At 51.2% G+C, this 22,468-nt stretch overlaps 1 protein-coding gene across 1 annotated transcript; it reads right to left on the minus strand.

The window, feature by feature from the left end:
- Nucleotides 1-4,914: 4,914 nt before the first annotated feature.
- Nucleotides 4,915-20,588, minus strand: CDX1 (caudal type homeobox 1; the record flags this gene model as incomplete). The annotated part of the gene is made up of 3 exons (XM_080919739.1): nucleotides 4,915-5,133; nucleotides 5,622-5,767; nucleotides 20,144-20,588. The coding sequence occupies 3 exons, from the start codon at nucleotides 20,586-20,588 to the stop codon at nucleotides 4,915-4,917; spliced, it is 810 nt and encodes a 269-aa protein (XP_080775865.1).
- Nucleotides 20,589-22,468: the final 1,880 nt, after the last annotated feature.

A 22,468-nucleotide genomic window follows, 5' to 3' on the forward strand; every position in this document is an offset into this window, starting at 1 on the left:
AATGGAGTGACTGAGCCTTCAGTGGACTAGTTTGCAGGGATGAACCACCGTTGAAGCCAGGCATAGAAAAACCCATCCCCCCTTAGACATGCACCATCCACACTTGGGAGATGCCAGGGTTTCAGAGTTCCTGAGCTCTGGAGAGAGGGGGCTGTCTCTCCTCCCCAGCCTCTGAGATACTGCCAGCCAGCCAAGGCTTCCCTGACTTAGGAGGAAAGAACTTCGTTTCCACTGCTTCTGCCCCTAGGAGCCCCAGGTGGCCAGGATGGGCCTAGTGTACTTCCTGAGTCTTGCAGTATTATGATGAAGACCCACGCTCACTATCCAAGGATTAGTTCTTCCCAACAGCTCCAGACAAGCAAGCATGCATAGATTATATATTATACACGATGAAACTTTTTCAGAAGAATTATACCATGTGCCCAAGAACTCAGAGAATCTCTGAGCTTTAGAAGCCGAGGGAAGAGCAGAGGCCTGGAAGCTGAGAAAGGAGGCTCACACAGGTCCCATTCTCCAGTTTCCTTTACCTTCCCTCTCCCCCTACCCTCTCTTTGGTACTGGAAGTTGTCAGGCCTTTGGAAGGTCCCGAGAACCTTGAGAACAGGGGCGAGGCTGAATCGGACAACCCCTGATCTCAGGAAAATGGCCTTTTTCTGACCCCTGAATAGCAACACCTGCTTGGGAGTTGGGGATGAGATGGAAACTTAGCCTTCCTCGAACAAGTATATTATGTGATGACCCCTGAGCTTAGGTGATAGTCAGAGGGCGTGGTGTGCAGGTGGGCTGAGTCCCCATCTTTCCAGATGGAGAAACTGAGGCCCAGAGAGGGCAGGACTTGCAAAAAATCACTCAGGGTGGGGGCAGAGCCACACCTGGAATAGGACAAGCGCCTACCCAGGCTACATTTCCTGCTCACTTCCAGCACCATCTCCCAGTCACTGGCTTTGGGTGGGAAAAAAACAAATAAAAGCAAATCACTAAGATTTTCTGGCAGACGTTGTCTACTTCACTCATTCTCTCCCTTGAAGCCCCAGCTTTGCAATGATGTAATAGCCAAGGGGTTCACTGACCACGCAGCCTGTTTCCTGTCCTCCATCAGGAGAGGGGAGGGGCGTGATAGCTACCACTGTTAGATGAGCCCCTCTTCCCTCCCCTCCCTCACCCCTTTCCTTCCTTCTCTCAGTGTGTCTCCTGGTCTCACCACAAGCCAGAAGTGAAATGGGAATGTGTGCTGATTTAAGGAGAGGGTTAGATGAAAATGTACTTCCTTTATTATATAGGGAGATATTTTTAAAAGCATATAAATAAACATTTTTAATTTGCTTAAACGTTCAGATTTTTGTCACCGTAGAGCATGTGTTACACGGGGAGTGGTGAGTGTGGAAAAACGAGGCTCCAGACTGCTGGTCCATCTGGTGCAGCGGGGAGGACGCCCTTCTGGAGCAACCCCGCAGGTCAGGATCGCCCCCCCCCCAGGGTCACTTTGGTGGGCTGCCAGCCTGTGTCTCGCCATTCCAGGGCCACACTGCTTTTCTCAGAGACTGAAGACCTCCCTCGAGTTTCTGCTCTTGAATGTGTGTAATCTCCCAGTTGATGGAGCCCACCTCTTCCAGGGCACTGGGCATCCAACCTGGAGTCTCTCCAGAACATTCCTAGGCTAATGATAGTGGCTTCTTCTTCCACAGAATGAGAATTCTCAGTTAGGGTTCTGTGGATCCAAGGAAAGTATACACAAAATAGTTGTGGCATGTGCTGTTCTCTAGTGCCTTAGAGGAGCAGTCTAAGCCAGGTCTACTGTGGAGCCTAGATTCCTAGCAGCAGCTTGGGACTGCCACCTAGCAGAGGGATATATACAGCTCCCCTGTACCAAACAGCATCTGCTGTGCCCAGAGGACAGATAGGTGGATACCTCTATCTCTAGAGTAGCTGCAGGGTCTGATGCAACCTGAAGAGGTCTCTTTTCCTTAGTTACTGCTACACCAGAACTTCTCCTAGAACTTTCCTCCTCCTCCTCTTCTTCTACCTCCTCCCCTCCTCTTCTTCCTCCTCCTCCTCCTCCTCCTCTTCTTCCTCCTTTTCCCCCTCCTCTTCTTCCTCCTCCTCCTCCTCTTCTTCTACCTCCTCCCCCTCCTCTTCTTCCTCCTCCTCCCCCTCCTCTTCTTCCTCCTCCTCCTCCTCTTCCTCCTCCTCCCCCTCCTCTTCTTCTTCCTCCTCCTCCTCCTCCTCCTTTTCCTCCTCTTCTTCCTTCTTTCTGGACAGGTTCTCAGTTCTCCAGACTGGCCTTTAACTTACTATGTAGCCAAGAATGACCTTGGATTTTTGATCTTCCTCCCTCCACCATTCAAGTGTCGGGATTGCAGTCTTGTGCTATGATACCCAGTTTTACTCAGTCCTGAAGACTGAGTCCAGGGTTCTTCTTGCATCTCTACCAACTGAGATATATCCCCAGCCCTTCTGGTGGAATGCTTTTAGGTGACAGGAAGAACACAGCATGCTTGGAGAGATATATAGGTAACTTCTCTTCCCCATGGAGTTCGAAAGCTAATGGACAGGTGACCCACACCCAACTTCCTGAGCTCCCATGTGGGTGACGACTGCAGCTCCACTGCCTGCTTGGCAGAGGTCTTCTAGAGCCAGGGCTTCATCTCATGCCACTAACTGTCCTCAGTGTTGTGGTGGTTACAACTGCTACTAGATATGTAAGCACCTCAAATGGGCGCAAAGCTCCTCAGTCCCAAGAATAGTTCCCCTTGACAGACCGGGAGACCCAGAGAGGCTAAGCACTGTCACACTGGAGCCCAACCCATTTAACTCCAAACACCTGAGGCTCCACTCAGTCATGGAGACGGTATAGCTCGCCAGCCAAGCTTCCAGAACTCCCTTATGTGGGGGTGCTCACAGGTGGTGAGTTTCCAGGGTAGGAAGCATGGGGAACAGACAGAACATTAGCTCAAACCTGCAATCCCAGGGTTCTGAGGCTAAAGTACGAGAATCACCAAGTGTTCAAGGCCAGGCTAGCCTATATGGTGAATTTCAGGTCAGTCTGGCCAGTGAGAAGGCTCAACAGGTAAAAACATTTGCTGCATAAATTCCCTTTATACCCAAAACCCACTGTACTAGAGCAGAAACCGGGGGCCCAGAGAGGGGAAGAGTCTACCCTGGGAGCCATGCAGATCAGAAAGCTAAACTCACTGCCAGTTACCAGCCCCTCTGTACTCCATTCTTCTGGCGCCACCTGGTTCCACAGGCTCAGATGTCAACTGCTACAGAGGGGCCCTGCCTGTCTCCTCGGTGGATGGCAGGAGAGGAGGCTGGCGTGCTGAGGCTGGGAACACCTGTACTGTGTTATCCCAGGCCAGGAGCAAAGGGCGAAGGCAGGCAGGCTGTTCACGTATTTTATGACCTAGCCACCTCCCAGAACAGTAAACAGAGGGGCAAGCAGCTGGCACCAGAGCCCTTTGGGCAGAGAAGGTCCTAGGTAGCTGACTTCTGCCCACCTCTAGAAAAAAAGGCAAGGAGAGCACCTTTCAGAGGTTTAGAAATGCTTTAAGTTCCCATTGCTTCTGTTTCTTCTTCCCTTCTGGACCCGATCAGCACATACAGGTTTTAGTTCAAGTACTGCCTCTTTCAGGAAGCCTTCTAGGCCTCCTGATGTACAGGAGCCTGCTTTGCTCACCATCTCCACAGACACACGACTTCCTGCCATGTTCGGAACAAAGTTCTGACTAGCCCTTATCTTTTCTATTAACACCGCTATGTATGTGTTCCCACCGCACCAGGCACTTTGGGCAAAGACGGTGTGCTTTCCAGGCGCAGCAATGCCTGGCACGCAGTGCTGTGTGAATGGCAATGTTGAAGGAAAAGCCTGGGCTAAAGCACTTGACAGATCAGAAGGTGGACAGGTGGGCGCTGGAGCTGCCGCTCACACAAAGAACAGCGTCTCTTCAGCCCCAGACCTGCTTGGCAGGGTTCTGTTTGATCTGCCGTATTTTAAAGGTGACCTCGTTGGGGGAAATGCAGAAATGGAGAAGAGACACACAATCATGAGAAAGGATGACAGTGATTAAACTTTTTTAAAAATTCCTTTAATGCTATGTAGGATTTTCATAAATTGTTTAAAAGGGAAAAACTTATTCCTGAAGTTGCACCCAAGAGATTCCACTCCATTTAACCCCTGTACAGCTATGAGCTCCCCATGGTCTGGGGGCTCCCTGGGTGTGATGGGCAGCCTGTGGGGAGGTGGGCATGAGCCAGTAGGTAACTCATAGAGTCTACTCTGAGAGCCTTCCCTTCCATCCACAGGCCTCCCTGGAGTGCTAGAGGGAGCAAGTTCTGTCTCAAGAGCAGTGGCCAATTGCCCAGCCTCTACCTCATACCCAGTCCTGATGGCATCATGGCTACCTCCAGGCTGGAGAGAACCAGAGCATGGGGTGCCAGGGCTGGTAAAGGTGAGGCTGGAAGGGGAGACAGGTGTGATCCTTGTGCATCACACAGGAGTCTAGACTTCTAAGTACCACCTCTCAACACCGATCCCTCTCCCGGGCCAGTCTGGTCTATACACCAGCCTCCCACCTCACTCTGGAACGCTCGGAGGAGATGGTGGAGCCTCAGCCTTGTCTTGACAGCTCATTGAGCCCTCTGAATCTTGCAAAATCTCCAGATGATTGAGATTTCTCATTGGACCTCCCCATCACCCTGTGGCCTAGGGCACAAGAGTTTGTCCAACAGGCTTGTCACACAGCCCAGCCGATGGAAGGCAGGGAGTAAGTTACTTGTCCTAGGTAGGAAGTTTGTCCACAGTGACCCCAAAGGTCAGCAGCAGGGCTGGAACTCAGAACAGGCTCCTTGGGCCCCAGCAAATCCAGGTGTCCAACATTCAAGTCCCTAGATCCCTGGGCCTCAGACTGGAAGGGGTTAGGGTAAAAACTCCTCCTTGACCAGCACTGGGGAGGGAGTGCCCAGAAGGCCGGCATTGGTGGGGCATAGACTACCCAGGGGTGGCCCTGATGGTGTGGGGGTGCCATCCAGGGGCAGGGCCAGCTGTGTGGGAGGCATGGGTTGCTGCTGCTGCTGCTGTTTCTTCTTGTTTACTTTACGCTCCTTGGCCCGGCGATTCTGGAACCAGATCTTTACCTGTGGGATTGCAGAGAATTTATGCTGTAAGTTTTAGGAAGGAGCTGGGTTGAAGGAAGTTGTCTTCATCCACTTTTTCTCCAGTTCCCAGACCTCAGGGACTAATATACACCCTCCTTGTGCTCTAGACACCTTCTCTGAAACCTCCTTCCTCCCCTTATAAGTCCCCAGTACTCCAAAGCCTCTGTGTTCTGTGGCTGCCCTTCCTTCAGGTCTGAATAGCATTGATCACCAGCCATTATAACCCCCACCCTCTCTCCCTGTGTGTGTGTTTGCACCTGCATGCACACACACATACATATATGCGTGTTTGTGTGTATGTGGCAATGTTGGGTTTAGTCGGTGGTGTGACAGTGGTCCAGTGTGTGGCTTTGTGCCAGTAGTCTGGAGACAACCTGTTTTCTTTTTGTGGGCTCTGTCCATGTATGGCAACCTGAAGGCCCAACTCTGGGCCTTGCTACTTGAGCGGAGTTGAAGGACCCACATACCTGCCGCTCTGTGAGCCCCAAGTTAGCAGCCAACTCTGACTTGCGCCGGATGGTGATGTACCGGCTGTAGTGAAACTCCTTTTCCAGCTCTAGGCGTTGGTGGTCTGTATAGACCACACGATATTTGTCCTTGGTCCGAGTCTTACCTGAAGAGCAGAAGGCCAAAAGGTGAGTGTGGAGGATGCTCAGGAAGGACCCGGCAACCCCTGGCAGAAAGTTAATGACAAGGTTGTGGCCTGACGCTGTCAGCTGTGAAAAGTGAGGCTTCAGGAGATTCCCTGACTGTTCACTCAGAAGGCCTCAGAGCTGTGCAGTAACAAACTTTCCATATGGTTTTCACTCGGGGGTCCCCAGACCATGAGTCATGAAGGAAACACCTGGCTGGTGAGGAGACACCTGGTTTGTGAGGGGACACTAAGGATAAAGGGGATTACCAGATGCTCCTCCCTCCTGTGCAAAGAAGATCCAATGGTGAGGGGAAACAGGATTTGGAACTACCCTGTGACTGGGGGCTTCCCAGTTCTGCTGAATGCTAGCCCAAAGTAACACTGGAAGGCCCAGAGCTGCTGGTAGGCCCTAGGATCTGCAAGATGCCCAGAAGGAACACTCAAAATACCACACCCTACTCTAGGGTTGCATCAGGAACCACAGGGCTGATCTACCCGAGCTGTCCACACTGCCCCCTATATCCCATGTACAGGGCACCAGTGACTCAGTTCATTCCTCTGGACAAACCAAGTTCCTGTCTCAAGCTACATACTGTGGTGGGCAGGGAACAAAATGAAAAGTCCTTGCTTGGGTGCTAGGGGGAGGGGACAGACAGAAAGAAAATAGAAACGGAAAGTGCTTGCTTTGCTCGCTGGCAATTATTTTGAGGGAAAGAAAGAAGACAGGGAGCCTACAAATCTGGTGGTGGGAATTTCAGAGTAGAGCTAGATGAAACAGGTGGCTGGCGCCTATTGTCCTAGCTACTAGGCTGGGGTCACTTGAATCCAAGAATTCAAAACCAGCCCAGGTAACATAGTGGGATTCTAGTTTCAAAAACAACAAAACAAAATCTAGCATGGTGGTTCAAAGCTTAACAGAGGTGTGGGGGTGGGGGGGAGGCAGATACCCAGAGAAACAGAATCTGGCGAAGTGAACATGGAGGGCAAAGGCCTTGAGGTAGAAATATGAGTGAGGGAGCTGGTGGGACAGGGGAGCAAAGAGGAAAGGGTGTGGGGACAGATGTCAAGGGAAAGGGGCTTAGGCTTTACTCGATCTGGAATGGGAGAGCCACAGAAAAGCTCTAAGCAGAGGAGACATGTGGTCTGCTGCAGGCTTTCATGTGGAGAGTGGGGGCAGGGGGCTGCCATGTCTCAGGACAAGAGGGTGGTGACTTGGCTTTTAGATGGTGCTGCTTGGGCCAGGAGCTGGACTTAAGGGCTGTCTGAGGTTATTAACATCAGTGTTGCCTTTGGAACCGAGCTTGGAAGGCCGTCTGGGGCAAAGATTATGGTATGGGGCCTAGTGAGCAGCAGCTCTCTCTGGAAGAAGCTACACATGGCTAAACTAGGTGCATGCTGACAGTAGGCAGCAGACACGCTGGAGAACAACGAATCTTGCCATAACCCTGGAACCCCGCTGGCCAAGTGCCCATGAACAGCCTGGCCTTTGCCTCCCTGCTCTGTACCCTGGCTCTTCCTGTCCCCCCATGCCCCTGCACTAAAGACCCATATTTGGCCCACCTCCACCCATCCATCCCACACAGCCTGGCAGGAAAGACCTAGGCTCTTCTCCAGGCAAGTGGTTCTGCGGGGAATGGAAGACAACAGCTGTTCCTAGGCGGCTTCTCCCTGGGCTTCTGCCAGAGCTGCAGAACCACACTGGTCATTTCCATATGCAACAGGCTCAGGGTACCAGCTGACAGCAGAGACAGAGCACGGGGCAGCCTGCAGTCCTGTGCCAGGCCTGGCTAGAAGAGGAGCTGAGGGTGAGGCTGCTGAGGCCTTGGCTCCAGGTGTGGCTCCTCCTTGGCCTAGAAAAGTCAGTCTTGTCTCAGAAACAACATTCCCCTGAAGCCTCTACCACCACAGCCTCACTGGGCTCTGGACCCATTGCCCATTGGTGTCACTAGCTAGAGCTCAGAGTCCTGGAATTTCAGTCCCCTGCCATCTTACAGATGACAAGACCATGGTTTAAGGTGGTCATGTGGCTGTTGGAGTTCTACATAAGAGGACTGTGAGTTCTTCCAGGTATGTCCAATTGCAGCTGTGGATCACAGGTATTCCGTGATAACTATGAATGTGGTCCCACACATCTTTAGATTACATAATGCATTCTATGTACTCTGTAATTTTAATGTATTACTTCACGTAATAATGTCAAAAGGTTAGGCACTCCTGTTCGATCTAGTCCAACCCCCCTACAATCAAGGAGTCACCCTCTAGTCTAGAGCTCTCTGCTGCCTCCAAAGCACAACTCCCATCTCACCATAGGTTTTTCCCAACATCCTTAGTGTTAGCAACAGAAGCTCACAGAGCAGACCACACCTCTATGGCCATTATTCCCTGGACTGGAGGGTCAGACCATGGCAAAGGCAGACTGTAAAACCTGGTCTGGACTATGGTTGATGGCCTTGGACTGGAACTTTGAAAAGCCAGGAAGACTCCTAGCTGTCTCCAAGGGGCTAGGCTAGGCAGCAGATTGAGCTCTGCTTACAAGAGCCCAGGCTAGGGCATGGAGGCAGCTCTTCTCTTAGTACCTAGCTCGAATGCCCCATCTCTGCGTCTGTCTCCCCACTCCTTGTGCTGAGAAGGAACCCACAGCATTCATTTACAGCTGGGACCCGGGGCACAGAAAACTGCTCTCACCGAGGCCATCAGCCTGGTGATAACATGTACAGAAAGTAGGGGATCCTGATCTCCAGCTGGCTCTTCCTAAAACAGAGAGAATGGTAACTAGACAGTACAGCCTGCATTGCAGCATCTCTGTCCCCACCATGGTCGGTGGAGCCCCAGTCCATAGGCTTGGAGAGAGGTTGATAGGAATAGGAATACTGACAAACTTTTATATAGTCCAGCTGCTTAATGAATATAGATTGATTCTAAGAGAACAGCCTGACAAGGAACAAAATGTTTGATTCCCTGTATGTTCCGGAAACAAGAGACTCACATATCGTTCAGGGTGAGCACTAACTAGTTACCCTCCTAGGACCCAGGTAACTACCATGTAGTCTGGCTTTGCACTCACAGAGCTTTGGGTCACAAGCTCTACTTCTAGGACATAACCTCACAAAGAACTGCCCACAAGAGTGAATGTTACTACTAGCCCAAGACTAAAAAACAATGATATGGAGCACCCACGGAGAGGAGCACTAAGCAACTGTTAAGACATGTGTACAAGGGAGCAAGACATAGGACGGTATGAGAAAAGCCTGCTCCCAGGCTGGGGAAATGGTTCTGTGCAGGAAGTGCTTGCTGTGTCAGTATGAGAACCTGAGTTCAGATCCTCAGCGCCCACGGAAGCCAGTGACGGTGGCTACCTCCCCTGTAGTTCAAGTTCCGCGTGTACGGGCTGGACATGAGTAAATCCCTAGGGCTCAGTGGCCAGCCAGTCTAGTGGAAATGCTGATCTTTGGGTTCAGTGAGAAACCCTGCCTCAAAAAACAAATTGGAGAGCAATAGAGGAAGACACTCCATGTAAACTTTCAGTCTCCACATGCCCAAATACAGGTGAACACATCTGTTTATTAACACACACATATGAAAATACATAATAAAAAAAAACCTTAAACTTAAAAAGCATGCCATAATTCTGGGCTGTGGTGGTGCACACTTGCACTTGGGAGGCAGAGGCAGGTGGACCTCTGAGTCCAAGGCCAGCCTGGTCTACAGAAGGAGTTCCAGGACATACAGGGCTACACAGAGAAAACTTGTCTCAAGAAAAGTGCCATACGCTCTAGATGTGTATAACTTTTTGGTTAGTTTTTATTAATTTTTTTTCTGAAGATATATACAAGAAGCCAACAATAAAAACTGCCTCCTTCGGGAAGGCACGTGAAGGTAGAAAGCAGGAGGGCACAGGGCTTTAGAAAGTTTCAGTTGCTATTGTGTGCAAATGTCCAATGTATTATTTGTATATGCTGTCTGTGTATTGTGAATGTACATGTGATTGTACATGCCCATGCCTATGTGCATGTATGTTTCACTGAGATTGACTCCAGGGCCTCATCATGATTGACAAGCATTCTACCACAAATATAATCTTCCCCAGGCCTTTTATGCTTTTTAAAGCTTGAGACAGAGTTGCCCAGGCAAACCCTGATTTCACTTTGTAGCACTGGCGATTCTTGAATTTGAAAGCTTCCTGCCTTGACCTGTCATGGGTAGGGTGAGGGATCTGCATCGCTAGGCTAGGCCTCGGACTCACTGATGGTCTTAGGCTCCCGATCGTCCTGTCTCCACCTCCAAGTACTAGGATTACAGGTGTATACTACAGCACCTGGCTTCTGCTGAGAATCCAACCAAGGGGTTTGTGCATGCTGAGATTCATTAAGCTACATTCCCACCCTGAACTCTAGTTTTTAAATAGATTTTACTTATTCTTTTAGAACTTCATACATAGATACAATGGATTTTGATCATATCTACACCTGAGCCCTCCTCCAGCTCCCCTAAGATCCCATTCTCCTTCAAACCTGCATCTGTGCCCTCCCCCCCTCTTCTTCCTCTTCTTTCTCCTCTAACCCAGGGTCCACTTAGCGCTGTTTGCATTTGTGTGGGTGTGTGCTCATCCCCTGGGGCATGGGCCACACCAAAGAAGAATGACTCTTCTTTCCCCAGTGCCTATCAACTGCCAATAGCTCCTCAGCCAGAGGTGGGACCTTGTGAGCCCATCCTCATCCTTAGAAACTGCATGTTCAGTGACAGCCTTGAGTTCTGAAGCTCTGGACGGAGCTCAAGCCTGTACCCTGACAATCATTTGTGAGCACCCAAGTCCCCTCTGGAACCCAGAGAGGAAGGGCAAGGTGGTGCAAGAGAGGGACAGAGCAGGGAGGAGACCAGGGTGAATGATTTACAGGTTCTTGGGACACTGGGGGGAAGTCCAGGCTCCTGTAACAGGTGTCTGATGAGGGGCCAGCCACTCCCAGGCTCAGAATGAGTAACCTGTAGGCAAGCTGCCAGTGAGAATTGGTAAGGGGAGGGGGTGCAGTGCCTCAAGACTGAGCACGGTGTCAGAGCCTCAGCTCACTCACCTAAATAGAAGGCTCACCCTCTGCTCTGGTTCTGTCATACGCAGAATGTGTCATCCCCATGGAACAGGCTGCTATGAGAGGCTTGAATGGGTCTCCACATCTCTAAAGCACGTTCAGTCTAAGGTCTGGAGAAGCCACAGTCAGACAGCTCTCAGTGCCTGGCCCTTAGCCTCAGTACTCCTGGTGAGCTGACCTGTAAACCCTGGCCCCCAGATTTGGAGTGATGACGCTGGCTCCTGAGGTTTGCTACTTGACTAGCTCTCCAGGTGTCCCTGGTGTGTGCTTGTGTGCACAAGCAGACACTATGGATGTACAGGGGACTGACATGCCAGGATGGCTAAGGATCATCTCCCTACCTCTGACTCTGTAATGTGGAGGTAACAGTTAATGATAGTCATGGTGGCTATGGGCCAAACACTTTATGTATGCACCTCAACAACTCCGTTTTCCCTGTTGTTTGCTTATTTGATTGGTTGGTTACTTTGTTTTGTTTTGTTGTTGTTGTTTGAGACAGAGTTTCTTTGTGTAACAGCCCTGGCTGTCCTGGAACTTGCTTTATAGATTAGGCTGGACTCACAAGAGATTTACCTGCCTCTTTCTCCCAAGTGCTGGGATTAAAGGCATGCACCACCACACCAGCTATGTATCCAGTTTTTTACATAAAATACAAGCAGACAAAACAATGGGATTCAAGACTATCTAGGGATATGGAGATGGTTCAGGAAAGCTGTTACTGACAAGCCTGATGACCTGAATTCTATCCCTGGGACCCACAAGTCCTAAACAAATGTAGTTCAACATGTTTTAAAAGCTAGGTCTATTTGTTCTCAGAAACACCTAGAACCCATCACACAGAGAATGGTTTTCCACAATCCTCTCCAGCCTTGGGATGTACAGGGTTTTACCTTGGATGAGGAGGGCTCCTTGTGCAATATCTGGCATAGAGCAGGTACACAGAGAGAGAAATAGAGCCCATTCTTTCCCAATAGTAATGGGGTGGCCCCTGTGTGAATGCCAGGAAATGGGGCTGTGTCCTACTTGTATGCTGCATTCCTAAGGTTCCTTCCAACTTGGAAGCAGGAGGCTCCCCATGTTTGTTGATTCTTAGATTGTGTTTATTGCTGAAAGAACTCTAAGGCTGATTTCCCAGTCTGAGAGCCTAGACAACAGGCCTGTCCAGCTGGAAGACAGAATTGTGTTTCGATGGCCTGCACTGTGGCCCTTATCCAGCCCAGGGCAGACAAGGAGAGCCTGGCCTCTGCTCCAAGACAGTCTGACTCCCAGAAAACCAAATGGTTTCTAGGTCAGCATTCCTGGGTTTGTTGCTCCAAGTGCTAACTAACTCTATCAGGATGTGGGCCTCAAGTCCAGCCCAGACCCTCTGTGACCTCTCACTGGGTGGGCCACCTCCTGTGGCTGTACATTAAGATGACACTCCCACTAAGCCTGTATACACACACACACACACACACACACACACACACACACACACACACACACGTATGGAGTTTGTTAAAAATACCTATTGCTAGATTCTACCATTGGGGTGGGGGTGATAACGGTACCCAGGGCTAAGCCCAGCTCTGCCTCTCAGCTACACCTCTGCCCTCTCATCTTTAGCAAGCTCCAGCTGGAGTGTTCTTAAACAAGTCCCTCACCTGTGGACCTCAGTCTGTCCTGATGAGGGATGGGTGTCAGCATCAAGGTAGGAACCCAGAACTTCATGTATGCTAGGTATGCACTCTTTCATTGAACTATAACCCCAGGCCCTCTATGTTCAAGTTCTTTGCAATTCTGTCTGCCTCACTACTCACCTCCTACCCAGGTACACTCATAAGGAGGCCATACCCACACACCCTCCAGCTTAGTAGAGCAGGGGGCAATGGCCTGCCCACAGATGTCTGTGGTGCCTGTTTGGGTGATGCTTAGCGAGATGGGAAAGGAAGCCATTGGATTCCACTTCAAGATGGAGATGAGAGAACAGATTTAGAAAGGTCACTGGGTCATGTGACGAGGACAGCTGCAAAGCCAAGGAACAAAGAGAAGAACGACAGAGAGGGTTCAAAGGTATTTGGAGGACTAGCTTCCCTGAGCACCAGAGAATAGGTTCTGGCATTGGTGATTTGTGCCAGCACTGCCCCCTGACCCTTGGTAGAACCCCTCTTCTCCATTCCGTGCCTGCATGTCCCATCTACTGAGGGAAAGCTGGATGGCGTATTCTGTGAAAGAACAGAGTGGACATCTTTTGTATAGGAAACATGTATGAGAAGAAAGAATTCCAAGTATGCCAAGCATACAAATAACTTTAAAGACCCCTGGGGTGTCATCCAGATTAACACTTGAGGGCTACCAAAAAGTGTCAGGGTATGATCACGCCCGTGGTGTTAGCACTCTGCCCTTCAAGGTCTGCAAAAGCTAGGTGCTCACTAAAGATCTAGACCTAGCACCAAGAGCTGGGAGGCAGCCCAGTCTGTATCCTTAGTGAAAGGACCAGATAAGTGCTTGAGCTTTTCTGGGTTCTCTCTCTGCCCAGCACACAGAATAGATGTGAAAACAGTTATAAAAGGCATAGGGCTACACCACCCCCCAATAAAAAGCAGATCTGAGCTATTTGTAGAAGCGGATGCTAGTGCGCTCCCTCGGGAACAAGAGGAATGTTGCCTGATGGGAAGTCACATGTCAAAGAACACCCTGGAGTGTGGCAATCAGATTATACCATCAGTTGCCATGCAACCTCAGTTTGAGCCTTTTCTTCCATCTGTGTCCCCTGTAGCAGGGTCCCCGAGGTAGTAGCTCCGGCCCCACCTATCCTCGGGATACTGGAAGCCATTCTGGAGTCATGGGCTTCCTAAATCCTCCTTGTGTTGGCTGAAGGGAAACTACAGCCTATTCTGTCATGGCTCCTCACCCAGGCCCGGGAGGAAGGATGAAGCTGGCAGGATGGGGTTAAACACAGCCAAGTCTGAGGAGGCCTCATGAGGAAATCGGTAGCCCAGGTGAGGGCCCTCCCTCGTCACATCTGTACCTGGGAGCTTTCACGCCACCTGTGCATCTGGACCTCATATTTTCCTTGAGGCCCACAAGCAGACCTGGAATCTTGGGCTGGAGAGATGGCTCAGAGATGGAGAGCATTGGCTGCTCTTTCAGAGGGCTGGGTTCAATTCCCAGCACCCACACGGAGGCTCACAACCATTTGTAAGTCTAGTTCCAGGGGAATCTGATGCCTCAAGCACCAGGGACACACATGGGAAAACATTCATACACATAAAATAATAGACTAATTTAAGAAGTTTAGAGTTAGGGCCCTGAAAGTCTTCACCTAGATTGACCATGTGCTGCTGGTACACCCCCACGTAAGCCACTAGAACCCTTCTGGTTTTGTTTCCATTTGTTTGTTTTGTGGCAGTAACCAGATTTCAAGTGCTCAACCGCTGTGTTCTGGTAGCTGACTGCTAGACAGTCCAGATCTGGTACACCTTTCCAGTGACAGGAAGTTCCATGAGACACCGCTACTGGATCACTGCCCACCATGAACCAGAAACCCGAGCTACCTAGCTCACCTCACTACACTGAGGTCACACCAGCTGCAGTTCCTGCCTCCACTCTCATTATTCTAAAGTTATTCTGCAAGGATCCTCAGTCCAGAGTGCAACTCCATCCCTTCCGCTGATGGCTCAGCCTCCAGAGCAGCCCTTCCTGCCTGGTGTTCCTGCTTCCTCATCTTCGCTCAGCCTCAGAGCCACTCATAAAGTGTCCCATTCTAGGGTCAGTAATACTGCTTTTGAAGGTAGCTGAGAACACACACCGAGTGACTGGGAGACACCAGCTCATTTTGTCCTGGGTACTCAGCACTAGTCTGGTCTGTGCTCCCGTAGCAGGTCTGTGAAAAAGCAAGCATTGCCGATTAAGCAATCAACTGTGATCAGGAATGCGGAGGACCATGGATAAAGAGCTGAGGCTGGGCTAAGTTGGATGGAGGGTGGACCTTCTTAGCCTTGGGGAAGTCTCTTGGAGGGAGTGGCTTATAGGCCAAGAGTAGAAGGTTGAGAAGGAAGCAGCTTCCACATCCTATATGGGAATAATAATGAAGGAGAAAATGGCTTATGCAAAGACCTTTGGATGGAGGATCTGAGTGGGAAGCTAAATCCCAGTTCTCTGAGGACAGATGAAGATCTCACCTTTGTTCAGCCATAGTTCCCATCACCCAGCCGAGCCTTCGGCACAGAGAGACCAGTATTATCTGCCTTCCTGGGCGAGTGGATAGGGATGGAGGAGGAATGGACAGTGGGGAGGCACTAGCTATGACTGGAGGACTAACAGAACCTCTGACTGGGGGGGGGGAGGGTCTGGATTTGATTTCCAAGCCCAGGCAGGCCTGAGGGTGGCAAACCCAAGTGGCAAGCTCAGGCATTTCCTCCCTGCTTATACCAAGATGAGGGCTAAGGAGAGACACAGGGAAAGGGTAGCAACACATGGTAATGACCCCGACTCCAGATGTAATGGCTGCTTGTGAACCCAAGGAGCTCCAGGCCTATCCAAGAAGAGGACTTCCTTCCCCAAATCTGGCCTCCGCTGCTAACAAAGCTGTCCTGATGTCAGAAGGACTCCTGAGGCTCTAAGCACAAGATCTGCTGGGGAAAAGGGACACACGTTCCACAAAAAAAAAAAAAAAAAAAAAAAAAAAAAAAAATCACCAGCCACTTCCTAACTAGGTCATTCCCAGCTGCATCTGAGAGCTAAGGTGTCAGGTACAGCTTCTGCTGCAGGGAAAGCCAGCTTTAGAGTCAGCCCACCAGGCCTACTTCTTTCTCTTCTTTCTCCCCCCCCCCCACCTCACTCAGCAACTCTTCCCTGCTGGCCTCGTTTTCCTCACCTGGGTGGGCACTAGCTGAAAAGCAAGCAGCCGAGGAGAGATCTTGGGCTGGGTCCTTGAGACTGTTGCTTTGTTTGACAAACCCTTGGCAGGCTGTGGATCCTGGTTGGAACTATATGTTGTCATACCCTAGTTGTGTGAGCTTGGGCAGACCACATGGCTCTCTAAGCTTCTTCACTTTCATCTATAAAATGTGTCCAATGATAGATCCTTTCATCTCCTGGGGTAGTTATGAGGCCTAAGTAAAGAGGCCCCAAGAGAGATCTTTGCATAGTGCCTACATGATGAACTCCTACTATGTGCATGCCAGAAGAGGAGGAGGTTGATTAAGACTGGCCCTTGATAGGATTACAGACGGCAACTGGCAGGAATAAGCAACTTGATAGAAGTAGGTAGTATAGAGATTTTTTAAACAAGGGGCCAGCAGTAGGCTATAACTTTCCTTCATTTGGAATGGGGTGAATCAAGGAGGGTTTCCTGGAGAAGGCAGCCTTGGAGAAGGAGCAGCATTTGAAGTGCTGAAGATGCAGTAGAGAAGGCAGGGTGAATAAAGGTTCCAGGATGGAGACGCAGGAAGTGTGAAGCTTAGGCCTGTTCACACCTGCCAGGAAGTATCACTGAGCACTGGCTCCCTGCCCAATGCTGGCTGTGTTTTAACAACACCATGGCTTCAAGAAATTATCCAAGTTAGGGGCCAGTGAAAAGGCTCAGTGGGTAAAAGCATTTGCTACTTAAGTCTGACAACCTGAGACTCATTCCTAGAGCTAAGATGGAAGGAGAGAACCTATTCTATGCAGTCGTCCTCTGAATTCCACACGTGCTGTGGCACACAGCTTCCCATTCTAATAAATACAATTCTTTAAAGCAACAGCAGTAACCAAAAAGCTGGGCTGTGGTGGCACATGACTTAGTCCCAGCATTAGGAAGGCAGAGACAGGGGATCTCTGAGTTTAAGGTCAGCCTGATTTACAGAGTGAGTTCCAGGACAGCCAGGGCCACACAGAGAAATACTGTCTTGAGAAACCATGAAGAAGGAGGAGGAGGAGGAAGAGGACAAGAAAAAGAAGAGAGAGAGGAAAAAAAAAAGAAAAGAAAAATGACCCAGGTTAACAAGGTTCTAGCACCGTGGCATCTAAGAGAATTGTAATTCCAGAGCCAACTTCTAATCGTCTCCAATAAGTCCCTGAGCTTCTAAGCAAATTATTGGGAGAGTGTCTTCAGTACTGAATTGGTCTGTAGATGTCACTGGCTTCAGAAGTGACATGGCTTCCTCAGAACAAGGTAATCCTTTGTTCCTGGACTAGCAGCCTAAACAGGGCTCACTGCTTCTCCGCTCAGATGTCTAGCACCCTTTCCTAGAATAAACTGCTTAGAGTCAGGAGCACTGACCAAGTGTAAGGAGAACATGCAGCCTTTGACCATTAGCCTGAAATGCTGTCTGGACAGTCATGGGTCCAAGTCCCAGAGACAGACTCTAAGAAACTTGTGGAAGCTGAGCTCTCATCCCCTCCCCTGGTCTCTCTAGAGATGTCTCCTCACTCTCTACTTTCCTTATTCACTCATCCAACTGAACGCCCTGAGCGCATGCCTGATGCCAGGCATGAAGCTGGTGCCCCGAGCAGTCCTAGGTCAGACAGACACGGCTCTAGACCTTTTGGGAGCAGATAACATGCAAACATGGAAATGGGAGAGTGTGTTGGAGTATGACAGGGTTCTAAAGGGCACCCAGCAGAAATCATCAAAGGGAGTGAAGGTGGGGAGTGTGACTTAGGGAATCACAGGGGGCCTCTCCTTCAGCCATGAACTGAAATGGAGAAGGAGCCAGGCATCCAGAGAGACGGGAGAAGAGAAACAGCAACAGCAGCCACAACCAAATGTGTGCACAGACCTGAAGCAAGACTTGGCAGGCCAGAGGAGTTAAAAGAGGGCTGGAACACAGTGACCAAAGGAGTGGCCTGGGGTGAGGTCGGGAGGTGGGTGGGAACCAAGTTTTGGTGCTATAGAATCTCACAGACCTGAGGGGTATGCTGTTTACCCTCAACAGTATTGGAAACCACACAAAAAATTTGAGCTGATTCATCAGCATCTTGATCTTGGGATCCCACTTCATCAGCATGTCTGCACTTTAACTGTCCAGTGCAGATATTCTAGGTGGTCTGGGGCTCCAAAGGGTGAAGAACGGTAGCAGTCTGGTCACTTTATGGACAGTGTCACTGTGAACTGGAGCGTGAGGCAGGCAGTGAATTTTCCTCAGCTGTCCCAGGCCACAGCACCTTCAGTGCCCAGGAGAAACTGAGCCAAAGAGAAGGTGAAGGGCTTTTCCCCTGGGGAGAGTCTCTACCTTCCCTCAGTTCTCATTCTGCCCTACTTCAGGAGCATTAGTGAGAGTCACATGGGCTGAGCAGACCAGAAGGCCCAGACTCCAGAATCTTTGGCCAAATGTGACTAATCTGGTTCCTGAAAAAAAAAAAAAAAAAAAAAAAAAAAAAAAAAAAAAAAAAACCCTTCTTGGAATCCAAACCTGTGGTCCTGGCCTTGACTCTTAGAGAAAAACTGTTTTGCCTTTGGACATCCATGGCCCCCATTGCATGCAGAAAACAGAATATTAGTGACAGGTAACCAGGAGTGCAGCTGTGTTTGCAGGTCCATGTGCAAAGGTAAATAAAGGAGGTTTCCGCACATCACCCCAAGTCCTCAGACTCTCCATTGCTTTGACTACGACTCCACTGGTCCACTGGCTCTTGCTCATGCACCTTCATACCGACGGCCTTTCTCCAATGCTCTCCTCCTTCCCCTGAGCCACCTGACCATCAGGAAGCTGCTAGTGGGAGACTGGAAAGGTGCCTTCCTTCCTAGACTTCCCAAACAGACCACAGGCTGCTGGGAGCAAGGTCCCTATACCTCCTACCCTGTCAGCCCATGTAAAGCTCATGAACCAGGCTTCAGAGCACCACCCACCTACACACACACAGACACACAGACACACACACACACACAGACACACGGACACACACAGTCTTCCAAAAAATGAAACATTTAAACATCTTCACCATCAGCTTTTCCAAGACTCTTTTCTAAACCTCGAAGCAGGGTATACATCACTATGTAACCTCCCCCTCCTCACCGTCCTCCCCCTGCCCCTTGTGTCATTGGCCATAAGACAGAGAGCCCGGGAATCGCTTGTACAGAGGATTAGAACTGGTATGGTGTTTGGTGTGTCCCACCAGTTCCTAGCTGTGTCCCAGGGCCAGTATTTGCCATCTTTGTACTTATATGGTGTATAAGAGTTCCATATTACTAGCTGCTATACTCAAGACACAGAAGTGAACAGCCTTGCCCCTCAAATATCCCTGGAGACAGACCGGAGCGTCTGTGTCTGTTGCACTTCTAAGGAAGGCTGTGACTACAACGGAGGCCTGAAGCAACTGATCAAAACCTCGGAGCAGCTACCCAGGGGAATAGATGGGTGTGTGGGAGAAATTGAGGGAAGGGAGAGGAGGTGGAGGAAGTCCCAGGCCTGCCCCCAGCTGGGAGAAGGGAAGCAGGGGTCGGACATCAAAGAGTAGGCAGGCCAGCTTCCCGCCCTCAAGGCCAGGTGGCCTTTGTCAGGACAGGCCAAACACACAATCTGGACAATGAGGTGTCCTGTTCACTTTCCTGCCAACAGGAGTCACTACTGAGCAAAAGCAAAGGCAGTTACATGACAAAGGGGGGTCCCCATAAAGGTCAGGCTGTCCCTCATTAAGCTAGGCCTTTGTCCAGCCCCCTCCCCTGCCTTTGAAGAGGGTGGATCAGAGGGGCCTGCCCGGGGGCAGGCGCTTCACAGGCTAAGGAACCAAACAGCAGCCACCTTCCCAACTGCTCCTACTGCCCCTCCCCCGGGGTCAAGAGTTCATGGAGAGTCCTGGGGAGGCTAGGTAGGGACCCCTGTGCCTATGCAACCAATGGGAACTTCCATCAACCAAAGGAAAGGATCCTACTCTTCACTATAGGACAGGGAACCAGTTGGTTCTGGAGGGGATGAAGATCCACATTCCCAAAGCAGATAGGTGCTTGGGTGGCAGGGTCAGGACTGGAAGAAGCTACGGAAGATCAGCAGTGCTAGTGCTGCTGAGGGAGACTTGGCGTCTGGCCTTCTGATTGTGGCCTTGCCACTTACACAGACTCACTGTTTTCTCTTCACGGGTTAGCAGTTTCCTCAGCTCTGCACAAAGATTCAGTTGGGTTACTCAAAGCTCTCAAAGCCCAGAGATAAGGAAGGGCGAAACAAAATGACTCTCCGGGACAAGAGTGGTCGTGGGCCACACTCTTGAGAAGCCAATCAGGGCCAGGACAAAGGTCAAAGAGGGAGACCTGGGCCTGTCCGGGCACCTGCCAGGTCTGGAGGCTCAGACGGGAGAGGAGGGTCCTTACCGCTGCCACCGCCGCCTGCAGCCGCCACGCTGCGTCGCATCCATTCGTAGGGCGTCCGCCTTTGCGCTCCTGGCGAGGACGGTGCGCCTGGACCCCCGAGGGACTGCGCCAGAATGCCCGGACCAGGCCCGGGAGGTGCGGGCACCGGGCTAAAGTCTGGAGGGGGCCCGAAGGCCAGTGGGGCCGGGCTGGCTGCGGGGGCCGCGGGGCCCGGGCCATAGGCAGCTGCCCAGTCGTCCTTGGGCGCAGGAAAGGGCGCAGCCCAGGTCGGAGGGGGCGCGGGCGCCGGCTCCACGTGCGTGTAACCCGCGAAGTCGGGGTACTGCGGGGGCGCGGGCGCCGGGCCGGGGGGCGCGTAGGTCGGAGGGCCCAGGCCGAGGCTGGAGGGCCTGGCTGGGCCTGGGTACACGGGGGAGTCCTTGTCCAGCACATAGCCCACGTACATGGTGACCGCAGGGTCCCCCGCGCATGCTGGGCCCTGGAGCCGCCGCGCCGGCCGGCCGCCCCGACGACCAGCGACTGCTCACCTGGACCAGCGGCCGCCGCCGCGCCCGCCCCACCCCGGCCTTTTATAGCCGCGGGCCGTCCGCGGCCCCAGCCGGGCGGCTTTGCATTTCAAAGCGGGGGGAAGCCTCGGGGCCGCGAATCAAAGGGGGAAGCCCGTCGGGCTAGGGGGTTCAAAAGGAGACAAATTGCCGCCCTAAGCGGGAGGTGGATGGGCCAGAGGGCTGGAGACCCAGAGGGCGCGGCCTGGATGATGGTCCAGGCACAGCTTCATGTTCCGACTCCTCCTTCGGTGGTCGCGGGGACCTCCCCACCACCCACCCCGGGTTACAGGTGGAGAAACTGTCTCTGAGGGGCTGGGAGGGGGTTGTGACACGACCCTAGGCCAGCCTCCCATAGCATAGGGAGCAAGTGGCGCTGTCAGCAGTGACCACCAGCTTGAGGTGAGGTGGAGAGCAAGCTGACTTCAAACAGGGTTCCGTCTGTAAGGTAGAGGGCGTTTTTTGGGGGGGGGGTTGGGGTCATGACCCCTCTGGTCCCAGATGAAAGCTGTGGGAATGTGCATATGCAGATAGCCAGTCTGCAAGCTACTGTTTCTCTTACTGGCTGCTCAGAAAAATTCTCAAAGCCAGCGGGTCTTCTGGGGACACCTTGGGAAACTTCACAAACTCTTGATGCCTACTTACCTTTCATTACCATGTTGAGATGTTTCAAATATACACATTCACTGAGTTGCATGGTGAACCCACCTTGCGGCTTCCATAATTATCGGGTTTCTGTCACTTTTTTTTTCTAATCTACTGCCTCCCCCCCCCCAAAGTATTTTCGGAACAATTTAAAAACAAATTCCAGGCTTCATGTCATTTTACTCATACACATGTCGGCCTGTGTTTCTAAAATACAGGGACAAATTCCTGAGTATTTATCATCTAATGCAGTTTGTATTCAGTGTGCTCCGACTGATTGAAAGAAAATGAAAAGGGGACAAAAGAAACGTGGCTTGATGATCCTCACTAGTTAAGGAAGGGATCTGGCTGGCATTTTAAATATACACGTGGTCCTTCCTACTAGTTGAAGACAGGCAGGCAGGCATTCCACAGCTACCTGGGCAGGGAAGGGTAGTAGAGACAGGGAGTAAAGGGCATTGCTGAGGTGTTAGTGAGGGAAGGAAGGCTATGGGCCAGAGCCTGAATTGTGCAGAGGAGACCTCCGAGATTGGATGGCTCATGCTCTAGGGCCATGAAATGTGCCAAACGTTCAATGCCGCAAAGCAAAGTGGACGCGGGTCTTAGCCATTAGACTTCCCTTCGTGCTGTACCTTGCTGGTGGACTCGGTGTGAAACGAGAGTGCCAGGTTGTTCAAAAATGACCTAGAATTTCACAGTAGTAAGATTCGGCTGAGCCCCCGTGTGACAGCACAGAGGACCTGCCTCTGAAGGTTCCTCCCTCAGTCATACTTACACAGAGCTGTAAGCCCCTTCCTGCTCGAGGAAAACTGTCCACCAAATGGATGGAAGCAGAGGTGCCCATGGGGAAAGGGCAAAACGCCAGTTCATGCTTTATAATGAAGGCTGCTTATAAGTATGAACACATAGGTGTCACAGCCATGGGGGCCACCACATCTTCAGGTCAGAAGACACCTGGAGTTCTGGGTTCCAGTGAGGGCACACCAAGAGATAGACCCGGAGGGTAGAATTCTGCTCTCAGCCGGCCTGCTCCTTACTGTGGGAAGTGATAGCTGCAGGCATGGAGTCTAACCTTCCTGTCCAGAGCAAAGTGCTCGCTACGGGACCATCCAGCATGAAGCAGGGGTTGTTGAGA

Source organism: Micromys minutus, assembly GCF_963924665.1.
Source record: "Micromys minutus genome assembly, chromosome: 8".
Lineage (NCBI taxonomy): Eukaryota > Metazoa > Chordata > Mammalia > Rodentia > Muridae > Micromys > Micromys minutus.